Here is a 19563-nt window from a genome sequence, read left to right as displayed (position 1 = left end):
AATTCTCCTTGGACTCACTGGGATTTGAACTCAGGTCTTCAGTTTGGAATGCCGATGCTTAGCCATTTGGCGCTTATATTGTCTTGCATATCAGTTTTTCACTTCACATAATTTCATCTTCTTCATCATCGACCTACAAAGAATGAGCCCGTTGGGCTGTTCTATCTCTATTTGTGTGAACATTAGACATTCGCAAGTAGTGGGGTTATAGTCACCCATACTTCTTTTGATATAGACCTTCACTTCCTTGTCAGAAATCGAACCCTAATCCACTGTGTTAGTAGTTAAAAATGCTATTAGATTCACAGAAGTCCAGTGGGTGATCCCATCTAAGTTGAACTCACCGAATCTGTTTCATCATACATAATAAAATCCTTTGCTGATCCATGTCCTCTAATCCTTGCTTCTTGGATAATCCATGTACTTTCTTCAAGATCTTTCTCTTTCATATGTTTAGGGAACTCTCATCTGCTTATGTAAGGACACAGCTGTTCTCCAGATGTGACTACCAGTTTTATTTTGGTTCTGTAAGTCAGAACCAAGATCCAATGAGATATTAAGAGCTTCATAACTTGTGAAATAGGTAACAGCACCTGTTATTGGCTGTTGTTACTCGTGTTTTGATTTCCACTCTATTCTCGTTTCTATTAAAAGTTCCAAGGGATACAGCAATATTTACAATGTTATGTATGTGACGTACAGTGCTTTTTATTGAATCTCCTTGTGCCCAATATTATCTTTTAATTTTCTCTTTCTATTCACTTTTATCCTCCCAGTATCCCTCTTATAATCCTCCTGCATGCTTTTGATGATTGCACCTAACCATGTCTTCCTAGTCTCCCCTTTTTCTCTTTCTTCTTAGCAACCATTCAAGCAATTTTCTTGACAGTCTAATTTTTGTCATTCTTTTCACATAACCGGTTGAGGTTTTCTCCGGGGTTTTTTCCTCATCCCATTAAGAGCAAATGCTGGGTAACTTTCGGCGCTGGACTCTGGACTCATCTCGCTAGCATTATCACTTTCATCTCACTTGGATGCTAGATAACCATAGCAGTTGATAAAACATCGTAAAAAACCAACTAAAAACATCACGTGACCACACCATTGCACCTGTTTACATTCTGTAAAATGGCTGCAAAAGGGTATCTGTCGGATACAGGGGGGGAGAGCCATTAATCCTTCCCATTGAAGGCTTTAAGGAACCAACCTGGACAAATACCCAATGTCCCATCCCTACCTTCCCGTGGTGCAGCTGTTAGTAAGCATAATTTTACGAGCTGAACTAAAGGGAGGGGCTACTCATCCATTAGCACTGGTCAGCTTGATGAGTTAATGACTGAATTTGGTATAATTTTCCTCTATCCAATACCTAATTCCCTCTTTACCCTTTCCTATCCAGTCCTCTGACTGAACTCTTACTTTCTTCGATCCCGACGGCATTAGAGCATTCGAGGCCTAGGGGTTCATTTCCCTTTCCTTCCTCCTCTTTCTACTTTACTGTTCCTAGTGCTGACCAGCTATGGCACTAAAATCGTCCTCCAGTGGCTTAAGGAGGGAAAGCTGGTGATCAACAAGATCTCCCAGCTAGGTCCAATGGACCCGTCAATCAACAGCAGGTGTGGACCTCCAGACATTCTGGGGGTTGTGTGTGGATGAAGTAGCCACCAAAACGTTAAAATATGGTGTTCACTTAAATCGGCTACAACTTGCCATTTAACCGCTCCAACATGAAATGAGTATACCATTAAGGTAAAATTATCCAGAGGTAAAATTTGCCCATTGTGCAACTCAAACCAAGAAATGGATTCGGAACACCTCAAAATCTGTGCTTCATTGGCTGGTCATGATAATATCTTTGAAAAATATTGGAGTGCAAGAGGTCAAATGACTTTACTGTCAAACGCCTGGTATTAGAAAACAACAACATTCTGTAAAATTTATTATTGAAGTGTAATAAGTCATCTGTTTTATTTCATACATAATTTTATCTAATTTAGAACATCTGATTGTCTTTACCATATTCACCTCAGCGACTGTGTATATGCACTGGTACATGTGCATATCCTGTAATAAATTGTTTTCATATCGTTTTATATAGGTTTCTTATTGCTTCATTTGTCAACATTTTCATTCTTCAAACCTGTGTTTTTGGTCCCTCACTAGATAATGCATTTCCACTCTCTTGTATTAATTCTGCTGGAATTTGATCGATACCTGAAGACATACTTTTTAAGCTTTTCAATCGCAATTTCTACTTGAGAAAATGTGGGTTCAGGTAAATAGCTCAGCAGTTTGTATTTCAGTATCATCCCAATCATTTCTATTTGGCCTATGTACATTTATAGTTGCAGAAAATAGTTTTTTCATCTGTTCAGAATATAATGAGAGTCTGCAAGTAAGTCACCATTCTAATCCTTGATCATGTTTACCCTTGCCTGATATCCTTTCTTAAATTCCTTTATGCCCTTATACAAATCTCTAATGCACTTTCGGGCTAGTGTCTCTTACCCACGGACAAAACACTGCCCTAGATTGCATTCGTGGGTGCTGGCAGGTATGCTGTCTCTCTATCCCTTGTGCATGACGGAGCATATTTCCTCACCCTCCATGCATTCTACCCATTTCAGAGAGTGCTGACAACCACTGCTCTAATGTTTTTATTCCTACCTCATTCAGTTTTTTCTTCAAGTAATCTCTCTTTTTGTTCCTAAATGTATGACGTGCTTTCTGTCTTTCATTGAAATAATTATCTCTCTTTCATGGAAATAATTATCTCTATTCACTTGAACTGGATCCTGTAAGAATTTCTATTTTGCCTGTTTCCTTCTTTCTACTACCATGCAACAATCTTCATCAAACCACAGCTTCTTTTTCTTAGTTTCATAATAACCTATGTTCTACTCAGCTGCAATGTTGATATTATCTCTGATATTTTCCCACATGCTATTAACATTTAACTCCTTCTCAACTTCGTTGGAACTTCCTAAAGTGACAAACCTATTTGAAATTTCGACCTGATAATGTTGCTTAGTTTACTCGTCTTTTAATTTCGGAATGTTGAATCTCGTAATATTAATTTGCTTTCTCTTAATTTTCAAATTACCAAATAATGATCAGAATCACAGTCTGCCCTTATGAAAGATCGAATATCTACTATACTAATATGTCTTCGTTTATCTATCAAGCTGGGAATCTATTAGGTTGCGTGTCAATCCATCTGGATAAGTCCAAGTATAAAACTAAATTACTATACAGGATAGAAGCGAAATAACCTTGCAGATTGAAAGGGACAATAGGATACATTGAAATGAATAGAAAACTTATATTATGTTTTGTGATTAAATGCACGGTTAATTAGAAAATTAAGTTTGAAGTTTCAGCAGTCTAACACACGCTTCTCGTGTAACAGATATAAGAGGTCAACGAATTTGGTAACTAGCTGTCTTGCTAGATGAGCTAGCGCTGTGTTGCTACCAATTCGCAGTGTGCAATTGTTTGAATTTAGAGGTTTTTAAAATTAAATTTACATGAAAACCATTTACAATATTGAAATATGCCAGAGGGATAAATTATTCTTCATTAGTTTTTCTATCAATATGAACAAAAATCACGATCCTACTCGCAATAGTTATAGAATAAGAGGTTATTAAACATTTAAGAAAAGACATTTTTTTCTGAAAAAAACTATTAACTTTCCACTAGTATAATATTATAGTTTTTTGTTACATATAACATGAACTATTCGCTCTGAAAATCTGCAAGGCTATTTCACTTCCACCCTGTATAATTTAATATGGCAGACTGTGTGAAGTCACTTGTTTTTTAATAGAGTTCTACATGTTTCTTTGCTATATATATATATATATATATATATATATATATATATATATATATATAATATATAGTTATCGCATTTATCCTTCCTAAGAAAAACTGCAAACATGAGCAAAGGAAGCTTTTAAGAAATTTGATTAATGTATGTGGGGCTCATTATGTTAGTGGTAAAATTGTAACATTTGGATATAACAACTTTGTCGTGCATTTTGTAGCTTAGCTTTAACGAATTTTCACTGTTTTGTACTGTTAAAACCAACATTATCCTTTCATTGGACGAGTCACTGTAATGACTCCTCCACCTTACCATTATGTGGTGTGATGATGACTATGATGATGAAGACGATGATGGTGAAAGAAGAGGAGAAGGTGAATTCAACTTCCAGTTTCTGATATTCCGACAAAGAAGAATATCAAAATATAACCTGTGAATAATATGAAGACAGAACAGAATATTTATTTCGATCAACACTGTTTCTGTCAAGATGGACCTGCTACATTTTAAATATGGAGATAAGAGGGTCAAGTTTAAGATGTATCCTATAATATACGCGTTTTAGTTACAGATTTGAAATTCCGATTAAATTTACTATAAAATTAGTATCTTTAGGTATGTCTGCAATCTTTAAACTTGGATTTTCAAATAGTTTGCGTTTATGAAGACTTCTTGTGCATTCAATTTATTTTCCATTTATAAAAAGCACTCTGGAACAATCTGTTAATCTCAAAAATTTCTTAAGCGATTCTATAACATATACTACAATGAAATAATTACATGTAACTCTCCTGTGAATATAAATTTATACAGAAACTATGATTCTGAATGTTATTCTTAACATTGTATACACTAGAATTTCACTCTTGAAGATAAATTTGGTTAAAATGTTTCATTAGTTATATAAATCGATTTTTTAACTGTTGTTGTTATCCGAAGAAAGATCTGAACCTCACAATTGAAACCAACAAGGCACACTTATGAGGCAACTAGGCCAGGAGATAATGGGGTAGAATGGCCAGTTCCTTTCCTCCTCCATTGCATACATCGTCAATTAGCTACATATTACTCTAATCAGACTTCAGATGCATACAAACAATTGTTCTTCCTCTGACATATATCGTCAAGTGAGATGCACTGCTTGATAATAGATGTACATATCAGCCAGAACTTCAATCAGAAGCAAATCTTTAATTAGTAGTTAGTTGAAATTAATAGACGAAATATGCAATAACTTACAACTTATAATGTCTAGTGCTACCATTCTCGTCATTATATCATTAATTCGAACACAGCTGATGGCAAAGAATATTTTTAAGAGCAATAAAAAATCCTTAGTACAACTTCTTCGGAAAAAAAGTGAAGCTGAGGTTGCCATATTACAAATTTATAGCACATAAAAGAACTCGTTTCTGAACAAGAAGGCTCCAGATTAAATTTATTGGTCATTTCTCACCACTTCTGCTAGCCCTCATTTTCCTCACCTAACAGTCCATCATCAAAAGTAATGAATTCTTCTGTTACTTCTGAAGAATGGAGTCAGAGAGACTAACAGAATTTCATATGAGTTTTTATGACCTTATCTGTAGCCATTCACAACAAGAATCATGTTACTCCCATAACATTTTACAAACAAATATATATTAGTTTCAAAAGAAAATCTAAGTACAGAGCTTCATACTGAGAAATAATTACCGTACACATTACTCAAATTTTCTATTACACTCGAGCAACGAAGAACTCACTCTAAACCGTGCTCACATTAACAGAGTTGCACTATGTTGCACAAAAATGAAGCTAATGCATGATATGTCTCCATTAGTTTTCAAGTCGCTGTTTAATATCACACTCTGTCCCTTTACACTGAGATATAAATTATTATGATATTGTTTTAAATTTTACAAAAAAAATAAATCTTACTGGTTTTACAATTATTCTTTCAATTGCCTGCTTTACAAGACAAAAATGTAAATTATGAAAACGTGTTCATTTTGCAATGGCTTGCAATATAGCTCCAAGAAAGTTAATTTCCATTTATAAATCCTCTCTTTCATTTACTATAAAATTATACTGAAGAAACAATAAATAACTGACAAAGTTCTTTACAAATGTCATAGAAGATGAGGAGATTCTCTCAGCTAAGGCACTTTCATTAGCTGTGGCAAAAGATGTTAGAACTGAATGGATGACTAAATAAATGCAACCAGTGAAAATGTTGCATAGTCTTCAACAAATTTTTATTTAATAATAATAATTAATAATAATTTATTTATTTAATCTGGCAGAGCTAAGGCCAGTAGGCCGTCTCTTCCGCCCAGTCAGACTCTAATTCTAATTAAATGCATTTGCTTACATAGTTATTACAATAATATCTAGATCATAAAACAACATGAAAGTAGGAGACATTCATGAAATAACTTTCATGGAAAAGTGTTGCAGGAAATTCCATAGAAAGTTCCTATATTCTGAAAGTTTTGTTTTTTATAAAACAATACAATATATGGTACCAATTAGTGGCAAAATGTCCCATGACTGAATCCGTATACAAAAAATAAATAAATAAGAAAAAATTGTGTACTTAACGAAGGAAAAATTACATGACAACCATCTAGGATGCACTACAGGAACCATTCACATGTATGACATCATTAAAATTTCGGTAAAAGTGGACTGTCATTGTTATTGATAACTGATTTATACAACAAATACTGCTGAATGAAATAACTTAAGCACCACATTTCTTAACTTATGGGGTATATTTACTTACAAATACTTTACTGACATGTTTTAAGATCATAATCATATGTGATTACAATAAACAAACAAATCATCTTGTTACACAAAACTGACATCACTATTGTTTTTGCATTTACTTCTAAGATTTGTCCACTACCTCTTTGGTATTTACAAGTTTTGTGCAACATGTCAGTGAGGTGATGATGATGATGATGATGATGATAATAATAATAATAATAATTATAATAATAAATTCTTTGATGGTTCCTTGGCATTCTTTCACAAGTCTTCAAGCACTCTAAAATATATTTGTATGATCTCTTGTTGTTTCGTATACAAATTCATATTCATGGTTTGCAGTCCCATTGGTTCTTACATGCTTGCCAGAAACTAACAAGTGTTACTGATCCTTCCCTGTCGCTTCATCCCCCCCCCCCCCCATCATTTTATTCCATATAATTATGCTCTATTTTTTGTACAAATTGCTTCCAAATCAGTAATTTTATGATGTGCGAAATGGTATTCCTTTTGGATTTCCATATTTATAGTACATTTATTCAATATGTTATATGTTAGTAGAATAATTTCAGGTAATGTTGATTTACCTACTGTAAACCATAATTGAGTGTGATACTTTTTTTAAACCACAAACGTTTTGTATGTTTCACACAGTATTTAATTTATAATCAATTCTGTTACATAGAAATTCACACCTCTTATCACAATTTGTAATTAACAGAACACTGAAAAACAAATCGCTATACTCTAAGCCATGTGCGTTGTTGACTTGGAGTCTGTTTATCATGAAGGGCAGTGCTGCAATCACAAACAGAGAATATGAACTACATTTCTTTGTACAGGAATTTCAAAGTAACTTCAGTTCAGAAAAGACTGCAATATGATCGAGTCTCTCTTTATAACAGTGTTTTGAGATTCAGTGTCTCATTATGAAAGCATGTTTGGAGATTTAGTCTCTTCATTACGAAAGCATGTTTTATGATTCACTCTTCCATTATGAAAGTGTGTTTTCAAAGATGTCTAAAGAAACTAGACGTCTCTCCAGGAAATTGGTGAATTTAATGTCCAAGTATGGTGAATATGTGTCCTACAGTAACGAACCTTGCAATACTTCAGTTTCATATAAAAAGACGTCAAGTGTTACACAGCACATCAATTCAAACAAACACAAACGTGTTCTTGAAATTTGCAACAGGATGAAGTGTCACAGAATGAACACCGTTTAAACTATGAATTTTATCTATAGAGATGTGTGAAGCATCTGGCATTATGTCTCTAAGTAAACAGAGCAACAAGAAACTGAGTGAATTTTTGTGCAAATATGCTCAAAAGTCAAATCCACATACTTCAACTTTGCGTAAATAAAAACAATTTATGATACATGTATAAATTGGTAATGTAAGAGAGAACATAGGATGGATTTCAATAAACGAAACTACAGATTGAAAAGTAATGCATGTCGCGAATGTAACTGTTGGGACTATGGATGCTGATGACCCAAAAAAAAAAACCTTACCTTCTTCCATGTTTCGCACTAGATGAGGTGAACTACCTATTATTTGTTTCCTGTTTGAAATAGCCTTGTAATTATTATGGCTTCAGGTATGCAAAACGACAAAACACTCCTTTTCGCGAATGTGGCAACATATATAGTAAAGGCAGGAAAATTCTTGAAATCCAAATACAACAAAATTATTCATATTATATGCCTGGCTCATGCCCACCACAGAATTGCAGATGAAGTGAGATTTCATTTTCCAGAAGTTGACAGATTGATTGCAAATGAGAAGAAAGTGTTTGTAAAGGCACCTTCTTGTGTGTCAGTGTTCAAAAAGCAGTGTCTTGGAGTTCTCTGTCTCAATCTCCTGTTGTTACACAATGGGAATCCTGGTTAGAATCGTGTAATTATTACTGTGCCAACTTTACCAGTGTTCATAAAGTAATAAAATCATTTAATGCAATGACGCAGCTTGAATAAGAACATCCCAAAAGCTACAGATGTTGTATATCTCTGTCAGTGACTGACTATTGAGTTTCAAGTGGCTTATCTTGGTCATGGACATCAGAGTACTAAAAGCGAATTAAAAGCTACCTGGTTGCCTTAATTCTAATGCTCTGGCCATTGCTTGCCTGATTGTAAGCTGAGAGTTTAGACAAATTTTTTTCTCACAGATTAGTACAACCTTTCGCTATCTCTTACCCTTCACCACAAACTGTGATGTTGCAAACATGCAGAGATAATGATAAAAGGTTAGTACTACGTGATCCGAATTTGGAATGCAAGTTGGAAGAAACTATATCATATTACAACGTGCATGCATCTCTCCTATGGTGTCGACATTGTTACTAAGTTCAGCCAATATCACCAGTTGACACATGTACTTGAGTGGATATTGATAAATATATGAGAGATTCCCTTTGTGATGTCGCAAACCAAACTGTGTATAATAAGTACTTTCCGAGATATAGATATTTTATTTATTTATTTATTTTTTTTTGTTTTGGATACTTTTCGTATGGATACACAGTATAAACTATTGTTTTCTGCATGATACACGAACATATTTTTTTAATTGCATATAATTCATTTTTCACAAATTCACACAAAATCCATATTCATAATTTTGTTGTATTCATTTATTTCTGTTATTACTTTTTATTTACCAGTATCAAGTGTTCGTCCATGGTCTGGAATTTAGGTTAAGTTTAGATTTAAGACCTCTCCTGGCACCACATTATCATAATCATCCTATCACATCATCGGGGTAATGTAACTCCGCCTTCCAGGTGCCCCAACCTCAGAAGTGGGTTACAATTAAGCCACGGCCAGGAGAGAAGACCAGAAATGTCGAAAAGACAACCTGGTGGCATTGGATAAAAAAAAATATATATATATTACAGATTTCTACCTGCATCTATGGAGACTCTGAAAAAGTCAGGGAAAACACTAATAGATAAAATTACGTGATTTATAACTGCTGTACATAAACTGAATATATTAATTACATTGCCTTACACTGAAAATAATTGGTATAATATCCAAACTATAGACAGATTAAAAACAAGGTTAGTATAGGAAATTAGAAAGACTTAAGTATTTCTTAAAGGGAACAAAATTTATTATTAATGAAAGATAATCTACTAAATACTATTCATATAGAACACAATTTGGTCTCATGAATGATGTAAAAAAATTCGAAACAGATAAACTAGTTTTGAAGATACTGGCTATAGACACAATTGAGACAAGATACCCACATAAATCTTTAAGAATTTATAGAGATGGAGTGATCCCTTGTATCAATTCAAGAGGAGTAGAAGCTGGAGGAACATGTCTTCTCTTTTCATTTTACCATTCTTTAGCAGAATACACAACAAATTTCGAAGGAGAAGTTACTGCTATTTATATATCTTTGTAAAACCTCTTATATAGATTAAATAAATTCCAAATGTTGTCACATTATCAGATTCAAGGACAGTCATACAAGCTATAATTTCACAATACTCCACAAAAGAGGCTAAAATTCAGGTTTGGAAGAAAATATCTATTACCTAACTAAACCACAGAAAAAAATAGTTTCAGTGGACTCCCCATTGCGACATAATGGGAAATGAAACAGCAGACTTTTTGGCTAAACAAGGTACTGAAATTTTACATCTACCTAATAACGGGTTTCATTTTATTCTGTAAAACAACTAACCAAAAATAAATTTAGGTTTGCTCAAAAACAACAAAATTCGGATAAAGCAAAAGATAAAATCTGGAAAATTTTATCAACTACTCCCGAGATAATACTAAAAGGGCCACATAAATCTGTTGTTGCGATGTTCAGGTTGACAACAGTCATGATTGTTTGGCAAATCACCTGCACAGGATAAGTAATTTCCCATACATCCGCCTGTATATTGTGTGATACAGATGAAGAGATGAATTTGGAACACATCAAAAGATGCACAGCATTGCTACAAGAAGATGACATCATTCAAAAATACTGGAGTGCAAGATTGTGAATGATTTCCCTGTGAAGTGCCTAGGCATTGGATCAACACCAATATAAACTGAATAGTGTGCAAGATCATATAGAGAAATCTGTATCAGAAAAAAATGAAACCGATGTTAGACGGAAATCATGAATACAATGCTTTACGTAATAGGGTTATTTATATTTATAACAAGGAATATTAATTTCGTGATCTCGATGTAGAGAGTAATGATATGAAATACTCCATGCATGTACATATAATTTCAGCAGATGTGGAACACAGCTTTTCATCATACAAAGCCATATTATTAATGACAGGCTGTTATATTTGTTGATAAATATAAATATGTGGCTTGTTGTTTACAGCAACAATGTACTGCTTAAATATATTACAATAATGGTTAAAACAGAGTTTTCCCCACAAAATTATGTGTGTTCATTATTTACAAGATTTATATTTGTTATATTGCAGTAGGGAGATTATGTGCACTTTTTTTTTCTACAGGCTGTACCATTGTTAGAAACATGCAGTCAGCCATTCATACACTTTGTTACTTTTTGAACTGTATATGTCATTGGCCTTATTACTTTAGCAGCACCTCTTTCTCTGCCCTCGTTTATAAACATGATTCAAAGTCGGCAATACACTATTGCAAAGGGCATGTTTTTTGCAGCCCTGGTAATGAGAAACACACAATTCATAATTCCATCTGCTTCATATAATCTATCACCTTCAATAAAAAATTAATTCTCTTTCATTACACTTTCATTGTACTTTATCATAGCATCTGCAATAAGTGCAATAATTAAAATACATCTCAATAACAATAGATTCTTAGGAATTGCATTAATAGACTACAGAATGTAATTCTTTGATTATTTATTGATGCAGGTGATCTCTATTGACACCTGACCCTGGAAATATCAATGAACAGTACGTCATTTAGCACAACAGGTGTGAATGTAGAGAAGTTCAGCATGTATACAACTCAAGAAATTCCTAATATTTTAGGTGAAGTACTTTACCATGCTCCAAGGAATATATTCCACAGTTATGAGCTGTGCACGCAGGTAGTAGGACATCATTTTGAATTTATACTATAAATAAGAGATATATACACTTTCTCCTTTTCAAACTTGAATGTAACTTGAAATTTACCGATAGATGACTCATCATTAAAGGATAGGAGATAGCAAGTATGCGAGAAGTGCTAGCCAGTGGTGTTTAAAAGAAAGCAGAGGAAAAAACAAAGAGTAGTCAGTTCACGAAATCAACAATAATTTATATAATATACATATAATTTATATATATATATATACGGGGTGGAAGTGAAATAATCCTGCAGATTGAAAAGGATGATAGGGTACACTTAAATGAATAGAAAACTAACGTCACATTTTGTGATTAAACACATGGTTAATTAGAAAATTGAGTTGGAAGTTTCAGCAGTCCAACAACATTTCCGCCTCTTTCTCCTCGTAATACAGATGTAAGAGGTCAACGAACTCAGGTTTGTCTGCCTTAGTGAACTACCTCCCATCTATCTCCCTTTCTGGCTACAATGTTGCGAGCTGGTTGCATCAGTCAGTGATTTCAAATTAGTTGTCTTTAAATTAAATTTACACGAAAACAGCCCATGCTATTGAAATACGCCAATGATCTTTACTAATTTTCTATGAATACAGACAAAAAATCACGATTCTACTCGCAATAGTTATTGAATAAGATGGTGTTAAACATTTGGGGGGGGGGGGGGGGTGGCGAAACTGTTTTGTTACATACAACATGACCTATTTGCTCTGAAAATTTGAAAGGTTATTTCACTTCCATCAAATATATAGCCGTGCATTGGAGATATTTTTCACAATAGAACCCTATTATTATCACATAGATTTTTTCGAAAGTTACAGCAGGATCAATGCTGAAAATTAAATTTTCTATTTTGATCAAATCTCTTGATTCGTATATAATTATCTTAAATTACTTTCGTCACAAACCTTAGTTAAGGAAGTTAAGGGCAACTGTGTCACAGTTATAAAATTCTGAATATTGCAAGTGCTTTTGCTGAATGTTTTCCTGAAGTTATAAAAATGTATCATAAAAATAATTATAAAAATATGGTATAAAACACAGTAAAAAAGGCATCTCTCTATTATTTTCTATCAGCTTTAACTATTTAGAAAAGTAATTATTCACCTTCTTTAAGCTCAATTTCACTTGAGCAAGAGATATAACCTGAACATGCACTTCTCATTTTCTTTTAGAATGGTCTGTAATGAAGATTGATGTGCGTAAGTTTGAACTGCTGATCAGAGAGCATGTACCATGTGTGTCCTAGTATCTGTGACACTTCTTTTTCTGTAGCGTCATATGACCTGGAAGCTGAACGAAGCCATTGGTAAAACTCGTGAGTCCAATCAGGACTCTGTGGCCAGTCACATCGCAATATCACAGCATTTCGGCGTACAAACAAGTACTGCAAATTGCGCGCAGTGTGTGCCAACAGCAGCACAGTTGCTGTTGATATACGCTCCCTCACCATCTGAAACAAATTCAGTCTCTTAGATTACAATATTAAGTGTAAAAACAACATTTAGTAATCAAGATCTTGCACAAACAAGTGCTACAACACTTTCTGCAAAGTTGAGTTGATTCTGACGGTCCTCTTTCAACATGCTTCCAGCCCCAATAACAATAGCAAAATGTCTCCAATATAATTGGAAATTTATCCTTTGAAGAGGTGGAAAAATTCAAATATCTTGGAGCAACAGTAATAAATATAAATGGCACTCTTGAAGAAATTAAATGCAGAAGAAATATGGAAAATGCATGTTATTATTTGGTTAAGAAGCTTATGTATTCCAGTCTGCTCTCAAAAAAACTGAAAGTTAGAATTTATAAAACAGTTATATTACCGGTTGTTCTGTATGGTTGTGAAACTTGGACTCTCACTTTGAGAGAGGAACAGAGGTTAAGGCTGAGTAAAAACACTAATACTTAGTGACGTGGTAGAGTGTAAGAGAAGGCCCTATGACCTTAACCCTAGATTATATAAACCCAGATTGCTCGGCCTTATGGGTTTTGACAGTAACAGCTTCTGTCAGGTTTACTACGCTGCCATCTAGTTGTTACATAAGGAATCATGTCATAACTCCCATTTGAATTGCATTAGCGACTGTACTGCCATCTCATGTTCGTTTACAGCGGACAGGTGGCGATTCTAGCAGTTGTTCTCTTCGAAGTGCTACTGATTTTAACATAGGGATGAGCAATCTGTTATATATGTGATCTGGGCCTTAACTCTGCCAGTATAAATAAAGTATTATTATTATTATTATTATTATTATTATTAATACATTGATTACAATATTATCACTAACTTATGTTCTCAAACCAATGACACGTTTTTAATGCTAAACTCTTAATAAAAATAATATTGCAATACATTTCAAGTATGTATCTGCTCACAATTAACTGTGATTAAAGAAGTGTATGAGAATGTTGAATACTGCAATTACGATTATTGCAGTTCTAACTGGAATTAAAATTCATAGTTAATAAAGGGTATTTCAAAAACCACACCAGTTATAACATATCCAAATATCAACTTTATTTTTAAAAAACTCATTAAACAAGGACATAAATGGAAAATTATATTGGGCATGTGACCCCCTTTATCTTGCTGGCATGCAAGAGCTCTGTCCGTGAAATTCACAATGACTGCCTCACAAACTTGCATTTCGATTTTGCCGACTCGTCAAATTTCCTCCTTTAACTCGCAGATGTTTTGGGATTTTTTGACATAAACCAATTATTTAAGATAGCCCCAGAGAAAAAAATGGCATGTGGTTAAATGGCATGACCTTGGTGGCCATTGCCGGTCACCACGAAGCAAGATGAGCCGATCTGAGAACCTCTCATGGAGTAATGCAATTGTTTTGCTGGAAGTGTGACAGGTGGCATCATCCAGCTGAAACCACAACTCTTGAATGTTGACTGCATCATCATATGGTATCAATCTCCATTAACTTTCACAGCATGTCCTGCCTCATCTTCAAAAAAATACGGGCTGATGACACCACCCACTTAAAATTCACTCCAAACCGTCACTTGCTGTGAATGCATTTTCCTTTCATGAATCCAGTGAGGGTTTTCTGATCCCCAGATATGGCAATTCTGTTTGTTCACAAATCCATTTAAGTGGAAGTGTGCCTCGTCAATGAAGATGATTTTCTTCGCAAAATCGTCATTTTCCTGTTAGCTTCTCAAAATCCAGACAACAAAATTTCGCCTCTTCTCGCGATCGGTCACTTTCAGCTGCTGCGTTAACTGAATTTTGTAAGCATGGTAATGGAGATCATACACAGAATTCGCCACACTGAAGAATATCCTAAGTCCAATTCTTGAGAACGGTGACGAACCGATTTCATTGGACCAACATTGACACTGTCATGAACCACCGCAATTTTTTTAACAAACCAGCCAGAACAAGGATGCTCAGAACTTTTAATGTTGACTGTTGAACCTGTTTCGTTGAACTTTTTCATAAGTCTGCGAACTGTTGATTCAGTCAGTGCTTCATTACGCCCTAGAATTGCATGAAATCGTCTGATAGTTGCTGCATAACTTTCTCCGTTTTAATAAAACATTTTCACAATTAACACACGTTGCTCAGTTGTATAGTGCTCCATGGTGACACACAGAATGAAGAAAAGGAAGAAAAATGCAGAATGAAGCTACAATCGGAGTGTTAACGGATATCAACATGATACAAAACAGTGGTGACAACCGAAAAACAACAAAATGGCAAGTGATTCAAAACTGGCACGCTTTTTGAAACACCCTCCAGTAACAGTTCATAAATACAATTACATATAAGCATCAACATTTTGTTAAGATATTTTGTGTCCATATTTTATAAGTATATTTTACAGGCTTTGTTAGTACATACCTACTTGTGATCAGTTGGTTATCTCATATACTGGATCCACGTAGCATAAGCAGATCATCTGAATGTCAAAGTTAAGGCAGGGATTTAATACAAGATGGAACAAGGAGTTTAATAGTCACACTAGAATCCGTATTTATGTAAAATGCATGTTACCTTCAACATGCATATGGAATGAATATTTCCATAACTCACACATTTAAAACGTATGTACGTGTGTTTCATAAATTGCATAAATATACTTAATAAAATTTTTTCGAAAACATATCTTTTATAATGAACTGCATATTTTACTTGAATTATAATGAAAAGAATCATCACATGATAGCTTTTCTTGTTACTGTTGAACAGAAACATATCTATAGCGAACTGAGTGCATACTGGAAACACCAAGGGCAAAAGGGGGGGGGGGGGGGAGACATAGAGAGAGTGAGAGTGTGTGTGTTCACAGTGCACTGTGTTCTAAGGTGAAACATGAAAAAAGAGACTTAGAAATCTTTAATGAATTTCATTTGTATCATGTGGTTATGTGATCACATGGTTATGCAGTCCATGATTTATGAAGTGTTGAATCTCAAGAAGCTGCATCTCTTTCTCAGAAAATACGTGTAATTATGAATCATTAATCCACTATTCAGTTTTAATGAGGAATGTCTGATTGCTAAGCATAAAGTTACAATGGTCTTACTTTTACATAAACATACAAATGAGTTTTGAAGTAATATTTTTAGTAAAGTATATCATTTTGTGTCTTATGTGAAAGGTATCTGTGGACATTAATGCAACATGATATAAAAACAGCGAAGTAAAATGCAAATATAAAAATAAAAAAACTGCACTATACTGATTACAAACTACGCAAACATCTTCAAATTCAAAATTCAATAATGCAATTTCCAAAAATTTGTGTTTCACATTAGTGGGTCTTCACACAGTTTTGCAAAAAATGAATAATAGCCTATACATCTTTGAAGTTTCCTAGAAAAATCTCAAGAAACAGACAACAATATGGTGCCCTAAAAATATGCAATGCACAAAATTTCAGGTTGTAATTTGTAACATTTAGGATTCATTGAAACATGAAAATATTTAGATAACAGTTTTTAAAACTACATACTCAGCAGAGGAGTTCATGTGTACTGCTGTATTTGATGCAATGAAAGCAGACAAATCACGCCTTCGACTATGTGAATTATACCAGTGACAAAATTATTTGAGTCAGCCTGGGTGGCATAGTTGGTATAGTGCTGGCATTCTGTACCCGAGATTGCAGGTTCGATCCCAGCCCAAGTCGATGGTATTTACTGGCATGTAAAAGAACTCCTGCGGTGCAAAATTTTAGCATACCAGTGATGCTGATATAACCTCGGCAGTTGTGAGAGTCGTTAAATAAAACATAAATCAAATTCTTGTGTCCAAAGATATAATACAACAATGTACTTTTCTTCAGTAATGAATCTCCATATATAGTAAAAGCAACATTTATACTAAAAGCGTTTCGTTCTAAATGCATTCATTTGCTATGTCATTTTTATGAATAACATTATATTACCCAAACTGTAAGTAGCTAGTGTCAAGATATGGACCATTTGTCTCCAATGTAAGGAAAGTATCTGTAAATGCATCTGCTCAAGTCAAAAATTTTCGTGAATTAGTTTCAACTTTACCTTTAACATGCTGTACTATACAAAACATTTCAATGCAGTGAGAACAGTGTTAAGATTCTTTTAAACACTAAGGATGCAACCTGCATTGTGATTGCTCATGAATGCTTTTCTGATATTAATATAAAGGTCCATTCATAACTGCTTCCCAGAATTACAGTACCTGAAATTATAATACAGCCAGAGGATCAAAATAAATTTGTGTACTTGTATTGCTAAAATTGCATTCACAGCTTTAAATATAAGCCATGATTTAAAAAAAAATCTGATTAATTACCACAGTTACCTTATGAATAATTAGAAATACGAAAAGAGTTTACCACAGAATTACGGTGTTTTCCAAATGTGCTATCATGTGATGCAATGTATATAATTTTATAAGTTTATTTTTCTGTAACAGAGGCTATGAAGAAGTAAATCTTGGAATGACTTATGTTTCATACTTCAACAGCCGAAAATACAGCAGACTTTTTTTTACAAAGCAAGTAGTTTGATTTTAATTTATTTTCACATATTATAATGCATAATTCTTCATTTCTTCCTGCATAACTGCAAACATTTTTTATTTGATTTTGTATATAAATACGGATTCTAATTATCATTACTATGAAGCGCAGCCAAGGAAAATTAAGAGGTAGAATCTGAATAAGGAATTACTGAAAGACATTATAAACCTTCTTTGTGGAAAATCATATCCACAAATTTGGGATGGGATGGCATAACAGTGAACAATGTTAAAGAGCACTCCACTCTTGCTTGTAATTAGTTTGGATCAGGGACTAGGACGTCAAGAGGACTGTTGGTTCAACCTGGCTGTAGTACCAGAGTATGCAGGTAGGGGCACTGCCGACACAGAAGTAGAAGCAAAGAGTCAACTCGTTCATGGAAAGACTTTGCCATGTGGAACCTTGGCAATCCCTGATGACCATACACCCGAAGATCAAGCCGGTACAGGTCGATCGCTGTAAGTACGGATTCTGACATCATCTGAAAATAAATTGATCACATATCATTGTACATTTATGAAGAATCTATTGAACAGTAATAGTACATAACTGAAAATGAATAGCACCAATTGTGGTATATACACAGTGTATTTGTCTGAAGATGGCCATGGCATTAAAACTAAACCATTCAATAGGTATATCTCATCCCAAGTTCATAGTGGGCTGCTACTGGTAAGCAAGAAGTCTCTTTCATTTACAGTTAGAGAGGGGTGAAGTAAACATGCAAGTTGCGGAAAAGAGAATTTTTTTATATGATACTTTTCCAAAAATCTCTTGAGATTCAATATTAAGAAATAAATCTCGGATTTAAAAATCAGTGGCAAGAGGTGTCTTACATAACATGAAATCGAACTTTGGTGTGCAATCAGTGTGCCAGTGTTGCAAGTGCGCAAAGTAAATTCTTAAAGGTATGTTAATTATATACAGACTTCATTCTTCAGAGAGATAAAAGAAAATGAGACAACTTAGGACTATTTCATATAACACAATGCAATCATGCATTCTTCATATTTCTAAATGAACGAAACTACTATGCGCCCAAGTTAAATCTGCGTCCAGAAAGAATGTGAATCACCATTCCCTCTCTCTCCGGCTTTTGCGACCTATGAGAAAATATTACGCTGATAAAAAGATGTCTACTGTTCGTGCCAGCAAGCTGTATGAGATAGTGGTGAATACACGTGTATAGGGGATGCTGAAAGTGTTGTACCTGTATAAATACTGTCAAAGTGTTGATATTATGCACTGTATTTCTTACACTCATTGCATTATCTCTTGTAACATGACCTCATTCATAGACAAAGCAGTATGTTGTATATTAACTAGAGCAATTAGAGCTACTAGCGCTTGTCTCTTGCCTTCAAGGGACGCAAATTTAACTTGGAAGTGTAGTAAGAAAATATTCGATGATCATGTAATTGATGGCTGTGACTGCCTTAATGTTAAGATTTAAAAGTTATGTGAAAGACATAGTGCATGTAAACAATTCTCACATGCTAATTGAATTAAAAGACAATAGTCATGAAGTACAGGGAATCGTCCAGATGACTTGGCTATAGAAGACGAAGGAGCCATATCAGAAGACGAAAAAGGTTTTTCTATTTTAAAGCAAGAAGTTGAACTAGCACTTAGGGAAATTAAGAATGAGAAAGCAACAGGAGTTGATGGAATCCCCACTGAATTAGTGAAATGGTCGGGTGAAGATAAGAAGGAAATTCTATCATTATGCAACGAAATATATGACAAAGGTGACTGACCTGAAGATTTTACGGCGACAGTGTTGCTTCTAATACAAAAAAAAAAAAATAATGCCAAGAAATGTAAAGAGTTCAAGACTATCAGTCTGATATCACACTTGACAAAGATTCTTCTGCAAAT

General features: G+C 34.2%; 1 protein-coding gene across 3 annotated transcripts in view; it reads right to left on the bottom strand.

Annotated features, from left to right (window-relative positions):
* Nucleotides 1-4273: 4273 nt before the first annotated feature.
* LOC138714894 (uncharacterized) overlaps nt 4274-19563 on the bottom strand; it is a 32166-nt gene continuing 16876 nt past the window's right edge. For 2 of the 3 annotated variants that reach the window (XM_069847150.1, XM_069847149.1), the window contains exons 6-7: nt 18002-18166; nt 4274-13109 (exon numbers count right to left, since the gene is read on the bottom strand). In XM_069847150.1, the coding sequence (XP_069703251.1) occupies nt 12828-13109; nt 18002-18166 (447 nt within the window). In that variant the 3' untranslated portion in view covers nt 4274-12827. Of the gene's footprint in view, nt 13110-15518; nt 15577-18001; nt 18167-19563 lie in introns of all 3 variants that reach the window. The other variant, XM_069847151.1, reaches the window with a different exon arrangement.

This window comes from Periplaneta americana, chromosome 15, assembly GCF_040183065.1.
Source record: "Periplaneta americana isolate PAMFEO1 chromosome 15, P.americana_PAMFEO1_priV1, whole genome shotgun sequence".
NCBI classification, from domain to species: Eukaryota; Metazoa; Arthropoda; class Insecta; order Blattodea; family Blattidae; genus Periplaneta; species Periplaneta americana.
The sequence above is the reverse complement of the archived record's forward strand: the minus strand, read 5'-3'. Positions and strand labels throughout refer to the sequence as shown.